Raw genomic sequence first — 16,586 nt, forward strand, 5'->3', positions numbered from 1 at the left:
CTGTGTCCTCTCGTAGCAGACATTTCCACCCTGGGAAAAAGCCTCTGAGAGTCCACCCGATCTATGCCTCTCAACATCTTGTATACCTCTATTAGGTCTCCTCTCATCCTACGTCTCTCCAAGGAGAAAAGACTGAGCTCCCTCAGCCTATCCTCATAAGACATGCCACTCAATCCAGGCAACATCCTTGTAAATCTCCTCTGCACCCTTTCAATCTTTTCCACATCCTTCCTATAGTGAGGCGACCAGAACTGAGACAGCACTCCAAGTGGGATCTGACGAGGGTCTTATATATCTGCATCATTATCCCCAGACTCCTAAACTCAATCCCTCGATTGATAAAGGCCAGCATACCATACGCCTTCTTAACCACGTCCTCCACCTGCGGGGCCGATTTTAGAGTCCTATGGACTCGGACCCCAAGGTGCTTCTGATCCTCTACCGTACTAAGAGTCTTTCCCTTTATATTGTACTCCTTCATCCCATTTGACCTGCCAAAATGGACCACTACGCATTTATCTGGGTTGAAGTCCATCTGCCACTTCTCCGCCCAGTCTTGCATCCTATCTATGTCCCTCTGTAACTTCTGACATCCCTCCAGACTATCCACAACCCCACCAACCTTCGTGTAGTCAGCAAACTTACCAACCCATCCCTCCGCTTCCTCATCCAGGTCATTTATGAAAATGACAAACAGCAAGGGTCCCAGAACAGATCCCTGCGGCACACCACTGGTGACCGACCTCCATTTAGAAAAAGACCCATCTATACCCACTCTCTGCCTCCTTTGGGCAAGCCAGTTCTGGATCCACAGGGCAGCAGCCCCTTGGATCCCAAGCCCTCTCACTTTTTCTAGAAGCCTTGCATGGGGGAACCTTTTCGAACGCCTTGCTAAAATCCATATAAACCACATCTACCGCTTTCCCTTCGTCAATGTGTTTAGTCACATTTTCGAAGAGCTCCACCAGGCTCGTAAGGCACGATCTGCCTTTGACAAAGCCATGCTGAGTATTCTTGAGCATACTAAACCTCTCTAAATGCTTATAAATCATGTCCCTCAGGATCTTCTCCATCAGCTTACCAACCACAGAGGTTAGACTCACCAGTCGGTAATTTCCTGGGCTATCCCTATTCCACTTCTTGAAAATAGGAACCACATCTGCAATTCTCCAATCCTCCGGCACCTCTCCTGTCTCCATCGACGATGCAAAGATCATCGCCAGAGGCTCTGCAATCTCTTCCCTCATCTCCCACAGTAACCTGGGGTACATCCCATCTGGACTCGGCGACTTATCTATCTTGATGCCATTCAAAGATTTCAGCTCAATCTCTTTGTTAAAGTCCATTAAAGTCCACTTTAGTTTCTCCCCTCATTCTTCTGAATTCCAATAAGTATAGCCCCAGTCTATTCAGTCTCTCCTCAAGAGCCAACCCTCTCAACTCCGCATGTCATCGTTGCTTCTTTTGCTGATCACCTTAAACCTTTGCTTTTGGATTTTTCCATCAATGGAAACCATTTATCCAAACTCCTCATGATTTTGAACACTATTCTCAGGCGAAGCCTTCTAGTTTCTCCAATCTATCCAGGTAACTGAAGTCCCTCAGCCATGGAACCATTCTCATGAATCTTTTCCGAATCCTCGCCAATGCCTTCACACATCCTTCCTAAAGTGTGGAGCTCAGGGCTGAACATGGTGCTCTAGTTGGAGCTGAAACAGTGTTGATACAGGCCTATCATAGCTTTGCTGTTTTGGTAATCTATGTGCCTTTATAAAGCCCAGGATCCTGTGTATTTTATGAACCACTTTCTTCATCTTCCTCCTTGAATGATTTGTGCCTGGATGCTAAGCTGGGTCAGTGCACCACATCCCACCATTAAACATGAGCTCACGGAATGAGAAGTGGAGTATACAACTGTAGCTTCAGGAGCCATTGAAATTGAGGCTTTTAATCTCAATGAGAGGTTAGTTTTGCCCAGACTGCCATTGTCAAATGAAAGCAGGAGCAGTAGTGATCGAGCAGAAAGAAGATTGTCTTATTTTATTCTTTAGTGTCACAAGTAGGCTTACATTAACATCGCAATGACGTTACTGTGAAATTCCCCTAGTCGCTACACTCCGGTGCCTGTTCGGGTACACTGAGGGAGAATTTAGTGTGGCTAATGCACCTAACCAGCACATCTTTCGGACTGTGGGAGGAAACCGGAGCACCTGGAGGAAACCCACGCAGACACTGGGAGAATGTGCAGACTCCGCACAGACAGTGACCCAAGCCGGGAATCGAACCCAGGCGCTGTGAGGCCGCAGTGCTGACCACTGTGCCACCGTGCAGCTCTCTTTCCACCGTGTGAAGGATTTGTTTATCAAAGGTAAAAGTGGATCATTAAACAATGAGTAAATCAGCTTCCTGTGGTTAATGTGAGGAGTAAGGAGTCACTCAGAGTGCGGGTGCCAAACATAAAGCAGTCTCCCATCCACACTCACAATCTGCACCACATCGACACTGAAATGTTTCCCCAGGCTAGGAGTACCTCTGTAATATTATGATATCCTGTGGGTGATGGGAAGGATAATGGTTCAGGACCATATTTACTCAACTAACTGGCTCCGACTATCAATCAATGGGTAAATACAACACTGTGTCTCCTGCCAACACCAGATGGCAATAAGGAAGGCTACTGATAGCCCGTGTGCCCTGGTCCACACATGCACAGTAAACCAATGACACCACTCCACTGCACCCATCTCGTTACTTAAAGGGTGCATGGATTTGATTTATTTAACCAGGGTTAGCAGGTTGTTAACAATGGGAGCCATGAAGAAGAGGTGACTGAGATGACCTAATGGCTTTTCCTGATGCAATTTTTTAATGCCATCTCAGCCTTTTGGCTAAGATGAAGCGCACTGTACAGCATTGCCAACAAATGCAACCTAAATACAATTAAAAGGTTACTTCCCAAAACAATCCTATTTTTGTTGCCATTGGCTCACGCAGTTGCTTCAGAGGAGCGATCAGAGAGAGTGTCAGAGAGAGACTCACCTGAAGAAGGAGCTTAAGGCTCCGAAAGCTTGAGGCTTTTGCTACCAAATAAACCTGTTGGACTTTAACCTGGTGTTGTTAAATCTCTTACTGAGAAAGAGACAGTCAGAGGCAGCCACAGTGAAGCTGCAGCTACAAAAAAGGAGCCTCTTCATCTGTCTGGCAGCTAAATGGTGAACAGATTTCTCTCTCTCTCCCTGGTTTGAAAGAGGAATAATTTCGAGGAGCTCAGTGCTGAGAGACAGAGAGAGGAAGATGTTGCATTGGGGGGAGCTGGGATCACAGACCCGACACAAACCCGCCTCACAGACAGTGGATGTTCTCCAAGGGGAGAGAATTCAGCATGTTTGCAGCCGGGACACAGTCACTGTGTTTGTGTCGGAAAATGGAAACGTTTACACCAGCGTCCGTGTGCGGAAGAGGAAAACAGAACCTGGTGAGCAAACCCTGTCTGCAATAGGAAAGAGAATGTTTTAAAATTAAATTATTATTGCTAACATTGACACACATGACAATGTATTAATTTAGACATATTAAAGTGTTCAGAGTTTGGAATAAACTCTATATTTGATAGAGATCCTGTATTATCTATATATGTTTCTTGTGTGAATCTTGTTAAAGTCTGGCATTTCTTCCAAACAGATTGGCATCAGGAATTGTATTTAATGTTTAATTTAATGTTTCTGCGTTTCCCCCGCATTGCATTCATCTTCAATGTGGTTGTGGTTTGGGTTAGAATCTGGGTGATGATTCTCATGTGTGAGTACAGTGTCTGGGGGTGAAATGCTGGATCTATCCAGAGCGGTGCAGTTTCGTTTCCCTTCATTCTCTCCCCCTTCCCCACCCTAAACAAACTCTCTCCGTTTGATTTTGCTCACTTTCAGTTTCGTTTCTCTCAGTCACAGTGAGAGCAGCAGCAACACTGAGCCCGGCTCGGAATAGAAACCTTAAACCCATTAACCCAATACTTGTAAAACCCAACGCACACCATCAGCAGGAGCTTGGTTAACTGAGTGGATCTTGCTGCGAGTTTCAAAAGCTGGCAGCTCCCTAACAGGAGCATTTTATTACTGTAGGGGACAAGTTGACCAGGGGAGAGTATCTTTTAATGCTGACCTCATTTTTAATCATCTGTTTTTTTTTAAAAATGCAACCTTTTATTTGACAAAGATTGTTAAAATAGTACTTCCTCACTGAGTCTCCTTGAGTCTGAGTCTGTTAACGCAATTATCACTTCAAATATCTCATTTAAGTTACTGTATTCTTTAATAGTCTACATTCAAGTGAATAAAAGCCCCGTCTACTTATGCTGTGTTCATGTGACCATAGCAGAATTCTGATTAAATTACCATACTTAATAATAACAACAGCAACAAGTTTTGTTGAATTTAACTCCTATTTCCTCCACTTCCTGTGCAGGTTAAGTGGATTGGCAGGCTTACTAGCTTCTTAGTGTCCAAAAATGTGTAGATTAGATGGATTAGCCACGGGACATGTGTGGGGATTGGGCAGGGGATGAGGGCCTGGGTAAGATACTCTGTGAGAGTGCCGGTGCAGACTCGATGGGCTAAATGGCCTCCTTTTGCACTGTAGGGACTCTAGGATCATGGCTATAATGTTATAGGTATAGATATAGAATCCTACAGTGCAGAAAGAGGCCATTCAGCCCATCGAGTCTGCACCAGCCACAATTCCACCCAGGCCCTATCCTCATATCCCTACATATATACTCACTAACCCCTCTAACCTATGCATCCCGGGACACTAAGGGGCAATTTAGAATGGCCAATCAACCTCGCCCACACATCTTTGGACAAGGACAATCTTTGGACAATGTTTACAAGGCTTTTTTAAAATATTCACTCTCAGGAGGTGAACAGCACTGGCGAGGCTGGTATTTAATGCCCATCCTAGCTGCTCTGCCAATGTATTATTGGGGGTTTCTTTTGGTCATGTTTTGATGTGACTGAATGGCCCATTTCAGAGGTCAGTTCCCACATTGTTGAAGGACTGCAATCCCAGAGGGCCAGTTTGCAATGGATGGCCGGTTTCCTTCCCTAAAGTAAATGAGTGAATCAGGTGGATGTTGACAGTCAGATGGTGTCTTGGCAACTGGTTTATAAACTGAAGTCCAAAGATGTGCGGGTTAGGTTGATTGGCCATGCTAAAAAAAAAATTGCCGTTAGTGTCCTGAGATGCGTAGGTTAGAGGGATTAGTGGGGAAAATCTGTGGGGGTGGGGCCTGGGTGGGATTGTGGTCGGTGCAGACTCGATGGGCCGAATGGCCTCTTTCTGTACTGTAGGGTTTCTATGATTTCTATGAATTCAAAGTCTTGGGATCTTTCTGGATTTTGATTTGATTTGGTTTATTATTGTCACATGTATTAGCATACAGTGAAAAGTATTTTTTCTTGCGCACTATACAGACAAAGCATGCTGTTCATAGAGAAGGAAAGGAGAGGGTGCAGAATGTAGTGTTACAGTCATAACTAGGGTGTAGAGAAAGATCAACTTAATGCGAGATAGGTCCATTCAAAAGTCTGATGGCAGCAGGGAAGAAGCTGTTCTTGAGTTGGTTGGTACGTGACCTCAGACTTTTGTATCTTTTTCCCGACAGAAGAAGGTGGAAGAGAGTATGCCTGGGGTGCGTGGGGTCCTTGATTATGCTGGCTGCTTTTCCGAGGCAGCAGGAAGTGTAAACAGAATTTGGACTCCTGTTTCCCACATTATTCTCTAGATTGTTCCGTAGATGATTAGGGTCAGAATCAAGCACTACCCTATATATTGATTTCCCTATATATATACCCTATATATATACCCTATATATCTGCTTTCATTCTGTGCAGGACTGTTCCATCACTTGAAGGAGCAGAAAATTGACTTTGTGGATAGTGGAACCTCCCATATTCTGTTCCTGTCTAAAACAGGAGCTGTTTATCAGAGTGAAGTTAAATCGAAGCAATCTGCAGCTAAAACAGAAGAATTCTCCATCATCAAACCACAGTAAGAGTTACATTATTCCCGGAGGATTTCAAGTTTTAAAAAATATGCTTTTATTCCAATTTTGATTAATTCTGCATTAATTATGCTGTAAATTGGGTAGCCGTTCAAACGTAAGAGACTGGTAGAATCGTGATAAAATCTAGCTCTAAGACTGCCAATAGGTACAAGGAAATATCGTGTCATTCAAATGAGGGTCGCATTCCATCAGCGCTGCATTGAAGTGTCAGCCCTGGCCATGTGCTCAACTCCGTGGAGTGAGATTTGAACCCATAACATTTGCTCATTGATTGACAAGAGTACTATTAGCTGGACCAAGGCTGATTCACTTGGGTGGATTTGACAACTGTTCATCCAGTGATGTATCTCTGATAAGGCCATAAGAAATAGGAACAGGAGTGGGTTATTCAGCCCCACAAGCCTGCTGCACCATTCAGTAGGAGGGCAGCACAGTGGAACAGTGGTTAGCACTGCTGCCTCATAACGCCAGGGACCTTGGTTCGATTCCAGCCTTGGGAGGGTGACTGTCTGTGTGGAGTTTGCACATTCTCCCCGAGTCTGTGTGGGTTTCCTCCAGGTGCTCTGGTTTCCACCCACAGTCCGAAGATGTGCAGGTTAGGTGGATTAGCCATGCTAAATTGCCCCTTAGTGCCCCAAAATGCATAGGTTAGAGGGAATAGTGGGGTAAATGAGTGAGGTTAAGGACAGGGGGTGGGCCTGGGTAAGATGCTTTGTCGGAGAGCCAGTGCAGACTCCATGGGTCGAATGGCCTCCTTCTGCACTGTAGGGATTCTAGGATCATGGCTGATTCAACATTCTTCATGTTAATTTTCCCTTGCTGATCCAAAATTTATCTCTCTTAGCCGTAAATATACACAGTGAATCTGCCCCCATAGCTCTCTGTGGCAAGGGGTTCCAAAGACTCTCAAACCCTCTCAGAGAAGAAATTCCTTCTCATCTCAGTCTTAAATTGTTGCCCTTTTATTCTGAGACAATGCCCTCTGGTCCAAGACTCTCCCACGAGGGGAAACATCCTCTTAGCATTTACCATGTCAAGCCCCTTCTGAATCCTATGTGTTTTAATGAGATCCTGGGTGGGATTTTACAGCCTTGCTCAGTCTGAAACCGTAAAATCCTGCCTGAGGTCAACGGATCTTTCAGTTGTCTGCCACTTGCCCGCTCTGATGCCCGTGGCTGGTGGGGTGGTACAATTCCGGCCCCTCTCTCATTCTTCTACATTCCAATGAGTAGAATCCCAACCTGCTTAACCTTTCCTCATAAGACAATCCATCCATACCGGGGATCATCCAAGTGAACGTTCCCTGAGCTGTCTCCAATGAAATAAACAGTTTGGCCCTTTAGGCTTTGTGTTTTCTCACCTTCCCATGCAGAGAGACAAGGACAACAGATATAGAAACATAGAAGATAGGAGCAGGAGGAGGCCATTTGGCCCTTCGAGCCTGCTCCGCCATTCATCACGATCATGGCTGATCGTCCAACTCAATAGCCTAATCCTGCTTTCTCCCCATAACCTTTGATCCCATTCGCCCCAACGTTCTATCAGTGTGCGGTGTCATTGTAAAGTCCAATCTTACCACATTATAATTGTCATTAAAAAATCAAATCCGAGCCTCTCATTGAATGAAACCAGTCAGATTTCTGAGAAAGATTTAGATATGGTACATTATTATATTTATGTCTTATTTATGTTTAGATTGCTTAAGAGTTTGAGTGGCAGAAACATAATTCAAGTGGCTTGTGGAAACTATCACTCACTGGCGCTATCCAAAGGTAAAAGTTAATCTTAAACACATCTGTTGTAACTCAATCAGAAGCTGAATAAAATTAAGAAGTTGTAACAGGAGGCAGTTATGCAGATATGAGTTTAGTACCATATGTAACGTGACTATCATAATCATAATTTATATCGGGCTGTTTCTATTTTGCGAAATGTCAGATTTACACCAGGTATAGCAAAGGTAAAGCCAATCAGGGTGTCAGATATCAAAAGGGTGACACGGTGGTACAGTGGTTAGCACTGCTGCCTCACAGTGCCAGGGACCTGGATTCAATTCCGGCCTTGGGTGACTGTCTGTTGGAGTCTGCACATTCTCCCTGTGTCTGTATGGGTTTCCTCCGGGTGCTCTATTTTCCTCCCACACTCTGAAGATCTGCAGGTTAGGTGGATTGGCCATGCTAAAGTGACCCTTAGTGTCCCAAGATATGTAGGTTTGGTGGATTAGCGGGGTAAATACGTCAGGTTACAGGGATAGGGCCTGGGTGGGATTGTTGTCGGTGCTGTCTCGATGGACCAAATGACCTCCTTCTGCACTGTAGGGATTCTATGATTCTTCTCTCTACAATTGGCTTAATTTGCCTTAGCAAAAAACTGAAGGAACAAAAATCTTTTCTCTTTCCTTAGTAATGCCCTTCAGTTGATCCTTTTTACCTGATTAGATGGGTCACCCATGGCTCAATCTTGCTTTCAATTTGGAAAGTTGAGGGTTAAGGTCCCACTCCAGGATTTGAGTGCAAGAAAATCTAGGCTGACAAATCTGTGCATGACAGAGGGAGTGCTGCACTCTCAAAGCTACTGTTGCTCAAATGAAATGTTAAATCAATGTCTTGCCTGTTCTCAAGAGTGGGTGTAAAAGATTCTTGGGCATGATTTTGAAGTAGAGGAGATGTGTTATTCCTCGTATCCTGCCAGTGTTTATCCATCAATCAGTATCACAAAAAAAGCACATTATCTACTGGTAATCATGTAGATGTTTGTAGGAGTTTCCTGTGTGCAAATTGGCTGCGGCTCCATGACATTAGTGATTACATTTTAAAAGTACGTCATGTTATATATGTATGTTGGAGGTTTGGAGTGTGTACTGCCCCTTTAAAGGTGTGGGTCACGTGACCCCTGAGGTGGAGCTAGCTCCTCTCAGGGTTAAGCAGTCCATGTCCTGAACTTGGGACAGTGCACACCTATAATGAAGTGTTCACCAGTTTTCAAGTTAAGAAGGCTACTTTGTGCTTCTTCTGCACCTTACCTCAATAAGTTCATTCATAACACTTCAGTGTTTGAAAAGCACTGTCAGATGTTCTATGGTTGTGAAAGGTGCTATATAAATGCAATTTTTGTAGTATCTCGCACAAAATTATGGGGTAAGTTTTCCAATCCCGCCGGCCACGGAAATCATTATGGGTGGGATGGACAATTCAACAGACCCTTAAAAGGTTCATTGACCTTGGGCGGAATCTTCCAGTCCCAGGGTGGGCCTGATTGGAAAATCCCACCCTATGCATCCAATCATTTTGTTTTTTGGACCTTCGACTTGAGAAGACTCGATTGACTTTTCTGTCCGTTCTTGCAATGTGGGCATCGCTGTCAACTGCAGCAGGTAATACCAACCTACTAGTTAACTTAAATGAGTGGTTTGAGGAACTGAATGGCTCGTTACTAGTTAACAGCCACCATTTCATTTCCTGTTTATTTTAATTCAATTCACATTCTCAAATTGCTATATTGGCCTTTGAGCTGTGGGTTGGAAGATGAATCTACACTCTGGGATCCAGTTATGACGTGGTTCATGGGATCCAATTTTAAAGTGTATTTATTAGTGTCACAAGTAGGCTTACATTGACACTGCAATTAAGTTATTGTGAAAATCCCTTAGGCGACACATTCCAGCTACACAGAGAGAATTTAATATGGCCAATGCACCTAACCAACACATATTTTGGACAGTGGGAGAAAACCAGAGCACCCAGAGGAAATCCACACAGATATGGGTAGAACAGACTCCACACAGACAGTGACCTGAGGCCAGGAATCAAACCCAGGTCCCTGGTGCTGTGAGGCAGCAGTGCTAACCACTGTGCCACCATGACACCCCAGATCCATATCTTGAGACCATGATATAGGTGAGCCCCCATCACTTTATAGCTGGTGCCTAGTGTTCAGTGTCAATACTGCATGCATATTCCTACAGCTTCCACTCTTCATGTTCCAAATAAAATATATAAAACAGATGCTATGCAAAATCAAGAAAATAATTAGATGGCTGGTTTTAAGTTTTCTTTTTTAAAATGGGTGGCGGTCAGCTTGGGGAGGCTTCTGGCTTCAGTTATATATTGAAAATTTTGACATCCAGGAGAGACCCACATTATGTGGAGCTCCACGCTACAGTGGGGCTCCAGTGTATTACTCCACTGCCAATATCATTTAAAACAAGATAGTCAGGGACACTGTCCATCAGTCTGCTGTGTTGTGCCTTAGGGCAGGTCCTCATGCAAGTCTCACACACACAATCCTTGAGCCACATGCCAGGGAAGAGCCGTTGAATTGTTTTCCCGTTGCAGTTCCTCAAAGTTTTGATCTTCAGGGCGTCTTCTGGTAGCTGAGGATAAAGAGCCCCATCTACTCTTCACAATGGATAGGAGCCACCCAATGCCATAGACACAATGGAACCCCCACTGGGTGTCAGAACCGGTATTCTGGTGTCCACTTAGCAGGCCCCTCTGGAATGGGGCGCAGACCCAACCTTTCTCACTCAGTGATGAGAATACTATCACTCACCAGTGATCACTCTGTCTGGATTTGAGAATCCCGCAGGATGTGAATCTCACATTTTGAGACCATATTCTAATTTTATTTCACTGGGATTGTTGAGTGTGAGGGTCAAACTCTTCACATCCCGATTCAGAGGCAGCATAATACTCCTGAGTGGAACGTTGTGTAGTCAGATATTTGGATTGCAGGAGAAGTAGTTTGTTGACTAAATAAGCAAATGTTTAAAGCCTTGAAAATGATTCATGTCCAGCACTTTGAACTAAAGTTGGAACCAGTTTTCCTGTTTCTTACCTTACTGGGAAAAGTTAAGCATGATCATTTCAAATACACTTACTGGAACCAAAAGGTTTAATTTGGTTTCATTTACCTTCTGTTGAAAGATGGCCTACTTTTTGCCTGGGGACAGAACACTTACGGCCAGCTCGGTCTTGGTACACAGGAAGCCTCCCAGAGCGTCCCTCAGAGTGTGACATCTCTCACTGGGATGCCAGTGGCTCAGATCACTGCAGGAGGAGAACACAGCTTCGCCCTGTCTCTCTCAGGGGCCGTCTTCGGTTGGGGAAGGAACAATCACGGGCAGCTGGGGCTCAAGAACACAGATGGTAAGAACGTTTCCAAAACTGATTGTTCCTTCTTTTTCCTTTCTGCTGCTTCCACATTCCCAAACAAAGGGCTTACAAAATCTCACTAACTGTCCTGGCTGGAGACAATTCACACCTCTTTAACCTGTGCTTAACCCTCTCTCCACTCGCATTGTCTGCACCTGTAAAGACTTGGTTACCTGTTAAGACTCGCATTCCAACCATTATCTTGTAATTGAGTTTGTGTCTATCTGCCCTGTTTGTGAAACAAATCCTGCACTCACCTGATGAAGGAGCGGCGCTCCGAAAGCTCATGCTACCAAATAAACCTGTTGGACTTTAACTTGGTGTTGTTAGACTACTTACCATTTCCAAACAAAACTTAGTATCCTGTCCATAAGGAGAGAATCATTTAACAATCAGATTTGTAGTCAGTGGTGTTATATCTGAAATAGCCAGGTGGTAAAGGATAGCACCAGAACCAAATCATTGCACACATCATAGCTTTTATTTACAGAGATATATGATAAAAATGTGCACTTCCAAACACACACAGCTTCAGTCCATTCGTATATGTAGTGCAATGATACTGTGCCTTTAAGCAATGTGTTTTAATCATATTACACTGCATGATGTTTCGAGCAGCCCCGGCATTTTGTCAGAGCTGTTTTGTCTGTAGCCGGTGTCCACTATTAGTACTAAGGCAGTGTAATTGATACTATGTTTGATGAAATCTGAACTAGTGCCGTGTGCTGTTGTTTTAGTGTTCCCCTGGGATTGCAGGGTAGAGCTTGATTAGGATGATTGACAGGTCAGGTCATATGACTGGGGACAGCTAGGCTTTCACAGAAGATTCCAGCTTAGTTGTTTTCAGATGCTATTTGGAGTTGAGAGAGAGAGAGGTATCCTATCCTGTTCTGAGCCTTTGCTCTGGAGCTTAGCTGTGAGTTCAGTAATCTCCCCAGTTGTCCTCAACTCTCCTATTTACATCTTGTAGCTTTCCCTTAAGTTTTTAAGTCGTGTGCACACCATCTATCTGTCTTCATTGATTTATTTAGAAATTCCTGACTGAAGTGAACTAATAACACAGAGCACTTTACAACAGAATAAATATTATTGCTCCACATAAGACCATAAGACATAGGAGCAGAATTAGGCCACTCGGCCCATCGAGTCTGCTCTGCCATTCAATCATGGCTGATATTTTTTTTCTCATCCCCATTCTCCTGCCTTTTCTCCATAACCCCTGATCTCCTTATTAAACAAGAACCTATCTATCTCTGTCTTAAAGACACTCAATGACCTGGCCTCCACAGCCTTTTGCGGCAAAGAGTTCCATAGATTCACCACTCTCTGGCTGAAGAAATTCCTCCTCATCCCTGTTTTAAAGGATCGTCCCTTTAGTCTGCGGTTGTGCCCTCTGGTTCTAGTTTTTCCAACATCCTCTCCACGTCCACTCTATCCAGGCCTCGCAGTATCCAGTAAGCTTCAATAAGATCCCCCCTCATCCTTCTAAACTCCAACAAGAACTGACCTAGAGTCCTCAACCGTTTCTCATACGACAGGCTCTTCATTCCAGGGATCATTCTTGTGAACCTCCTCTGGACCCTTTCCAAGACCAGCACATCCTTCCTTAGATATAGGGTCCAAAACTGCTCACAATACTCCAAATGGGGTCTGGCCAAAGACTTAAACAGCCTCAGAAGTACATCTGTGCTCTTGTATTCTAGCCCTCTGGACATGAATGCTAACATTGCATTTGCCTTCCTAACACTTTACATGCCTTCCATGCAGGCACACTGTTCACAGAATTTGGGGACAGAAGCTTACAACTGTATCAAGTACACTCAGGGTTTGTACGTATAACAGTGAGAATTATTTAGTGTAGATTTGTTTAATAATTTTTACTTCGAACCTTTATATGTATCCATTTTGATACCTTCTCATCAAAATACCTTATGAGTGTGGTAGTACTTCAGGAGTAGGAGGAAGAATGTGAGTTGATTGCTCTTTCCATCCTTCTTGCAGATAGATATGAACCCAACCACGTGAAGCTGTTGGAGTGTAAGAAGACCATCCATATCTCTTGTGGGGAAGAGCACACTGCTGTCCTGACAAAGGTTTGTTCAGGAAGAATTTGTCATTAGAATCTCAATTGTTTGTTTCTTACTGAGGTGGTGACGGTACCCCACGTTGCAATGGGTTGGGTGGGGGTGCTTTAGCCTTGGTTGCTGCCCACCTTGAAGAAGGAAGACCAATGATAAAAATGGTGGGGAAGGGAATAGGAAACTACCAGAGCTACGCTCCTCTGGAGAATTATGAGCGGGATTTTACAGCCTTGCTCATCCCGAAACTGTAAAATCCCACCCGAGGTCAACGGACTTTTCCATGTTCCGCCCCTCACTCGCTCCAATTCCCGTGGCAGGCGAGGCAGTAAAATTCCAGCCTATGTGTGTGAAGTTTGAATGATGTCCTGCCTTCAGGAAGAACACTGACTGATGAACCTTTAGTTACTAGTTATGGGTTGGCAAAAATGGTAGATACGTTCATGTTGAATGTATACAAGAGGCGGCTAGACATAGCACTTGGGGCGAATGGGATCAAAGGTTATGGCAGAAAGCAGGATTAGACTATTGGGTTGGATGATAAACCATGATCGTGATGAATGGCGGGGCAGACTCGAAGGTCCAAATGGCCTCCCCCTGCTCCTATCTTCTATGTTTCTATGTTTCAATTTGCTGCCTCTAGTCCAACACACATTTGATTTATGATTATAGATATTTGGGTATGTTTTCTGCATGTATTCTTTCTCATACAAATATATAATGAATTAATTCTAGTTCTCTCTGTGAGATTAGAATGAATGCATTGACCCTTTGGAAAGTGTCAGTTTATACAAGGTTGAATCAGTTAAAGCAGTAGGTTTAGCAACAATTAAAGTAACACTAGAGATCATCATCATGTTTGGTAACTGTTTAAAGAAAAGCATGAAAGTGTTAACAAGAATAAAAAGATCTCTCGACCACTGACACTTCAGTACCAAAGGCTTTCCTTGTGATCTGATGTAACATGTCCTTAAGACATTGTCTTCTACTCTAGGATGGATTTGTTTACACCTTTGGAGCTGGGAGTTACGGGCAACTTGGACACAACTCCACAAAGGATGAGATCAAACCTCATTTCGTCGGCTACCTGTTTGGAAATAAAGTTTCTCAGATAGCATGTGGGAGGTGAGTTTGTCAGACGTAAGCAAATCAAAATGCACCTATATCTCTTTCACTCTGTTTTATGTGTGAACCAGAAAATTTAAATTTATGTAACTCTTTAGTAACTGTGCATTGATGGCTGTTTGCTGTGTGAGTCTGTCTGCTCACTTAGTTTATTGTCTAGAGTTCAGTGACATTTTTTGACTGTTGAGAATTAAAAGGAGTTTATTCCTCCCCTGGAGTCGGTTTAGCTCAATTGGCTGGACAACTGGTTAGTGATGCAGAGTGATGGCAAGGGCACGGGTTCAACTCCTGTACTGGTCATTCATGAAGGTCCCGCCTCCTCAGCCTTGCCTCGCGTCTGAGGTGTGGTGATCCTCAGGTTAAGTCACCACCAGTCAGCTCTCCCCCTCAAAGGGGAGGGCAGCCAGTGGTCATCTGGGACTATGTAAGCTTTACCTTATTCATCATCTAGAAATAAATAACAGCCCAGTGCATGGTTTCAGCGTGGGAACCAGGTGTGACAAGTTGATTTTTGTCTGGCTTAGAGGAATGGCTGCCAGGAGCAAGATAACTGTGGAGGTGGGAAGTATGATGTTCCAAGGGTCTTGTGGCTTGGAGTGACAGTTAGAAGCCTGGAACAGATACATAGTGGGATCCCAATTATTATTGAGATTCCTGCCAGAGTCTGGAGGAAGCCTGAACCAACGCAAGAATCAATAGCATTAAAATGAAGAGTCAATGGGATCATAGTCTCTTCATTTTAACGATGCCTTGTCCACCAATAGGCATGAGTAAAATATCCCCTTTTCTTTCAATATGAAAATGTTAATCAGAATTCATTACTGAAGATGTTAAGAGAGAAAGCGAGTGTTTGGCGGTGGGTGAAGTCACATGTATATACATATTTTAAATAGCCATCATACACTTGTCTTCGTTCCAACTTCTGGCAAGATTTACTCTTTTGGTCGTGGAGAAAATGGGCAATTGGGAAATGGAGAGATGAGGGATCAGTTAGTGCCTCATCCTGTCAACATGGAGGACACCTCTGGCAATAGTGGAACAGAAAATGGTAAGCAATATAAAATTCTATACTTTTATAACTGAATAATATGGGGGGGGGGGGGGGGGGGAATTGAACCAAACTGGCATTTGATGTTGATCTGTGGTTGCAATATCTCACAATTTCTCAAGACTTCTGAGGTTAGATGAATTGGCCATGCTAAATTCTCCCTCAGTGTACCTGAACAGGTGCCGGAGTGTGGCAACTAGAGGATTTTCACAGCAACTTCATTGCAGTGTTAAGGTAAGCCTGCTTGTGACTAATAAACTTTACTTTATGAAAATCAAACTGGTCAATCTCATGGCATTACAGTCAATTCAGGGTGGCACAATGATTAGTGCTGCTGCTTCACAGCACCAGGACCTGGGTTCGATTCCCGGCTTGAGTCACTATCTGTACGGAGTCTGCACGTTCTCCCCATGTCTGCATGGGTTTCCTCCGGGTGCTCCGGTTTCCTCCCACAGTCCAAAAGACGTACTGGTTAGGTGAATTGGCCATGCTAAATTCTCCCTCAGTGTAACCCGAACAGGCGCTGGAGTGTGGCAACTAGGGGATTTTCACAGTAACTTCATTACAATGTTAATAATGTAAGCCTACTTGTGACACTAATAAATAAATTTAAAATTCAAACCAAATGTAGTTTCTCGGTGGAACAGAGTTAGAGGCTAGCTATAACTGAATGAGGGTGCACAGATTAACTTTAATCTGCATTTTAAAATCATACATGATGTCCTTTTTATGGAAATTCACATTATAAATTCCTATATCTATATAATGAAAATGTTCTATGTAAACATGTCATGCTGTAATTACACCATCCCCCAGTGATGGCGCTGCAGCATGTGCATGTGTAATTGCATAGGCACTTGCAAATGTTGAGAAGGGATTTTGTAATGGATGAGTATAAAAGAAAGGGACACAGATACGAAATCTATGTATCACGTGGAGGAGGACACTGTACATCTGTGTCCCTTTCTTTCATATTCTTCCATCACTAACTCCCTTCTCATGGTTTCAAGAAGGAGGTAGATATATTTCTAATAAAAAAGGGATAAAGGGATCTGGGGAACAGGTGGGGAGGTGCATTTGAGACCAGGGAGAGATCAGCCATGATCTGATTGAATGGCGGAGCA

General features: G+C 43.8%; 1 protein-coding gene across 1 annotated transcript in view; it reads left to right on the top strand.

Annotated features, from left to right (window-relative positions):
• The first annotated feature begins 3,161 nt into the window (after positions 1-3,161).
• LOC144491396 (putative E3 ubiquitin-protein ligase HERC3) overlaps positions 3,162-16,586 on the top strand; it is a 52,364-nt gene continuing 38,939 nt past the window's right edge. Inside the window, exons 1-7 of the mRNA XM_078209172.1 lie at positions 3,162-3,475; positions 5,886-6,042; positions 7,754-7,830; positions 10,984-11,205; positions 13,213-13,304; positions 14,284-14,414; positions 15,308-15,462. Coding sequence (XP_078065298.1) covers positions 3,295-3,475; positions 5,886-6,042; positions 7,754-7,830; positions 10,984-11,205; positions 13,213-13,304; positions 14,284-14,414; positions 15,308-15,462 — 1,015 coding nt within the window. The 5' untranslated portion in view covers positions 3,162-3,294. The remainder of the gene's footprint in view (positions 3,476-5,885; positions 6,043-7,753; positions 7,831-10,983; positions 11,206-13,212; positions 13,305-14,283; positions 14,415-15,307; positions 15,463-16,586) is intronic.

Source organism: Mustelus asterias, chromosome 1 (genome assembly GCF_964213995.1).
Source record: "Mustelus asterias chromosome 1, sMusAst1.hap1.1, whole genome shotgun sequence".
Classification (NCBI taxonomy): domain Eukaryota; kingdom Metazoa; phylum Chordata; class Chondrichthyes; order Carcharhiniformes; family Triakidae; genus Mustelus; species Mustelus asterias.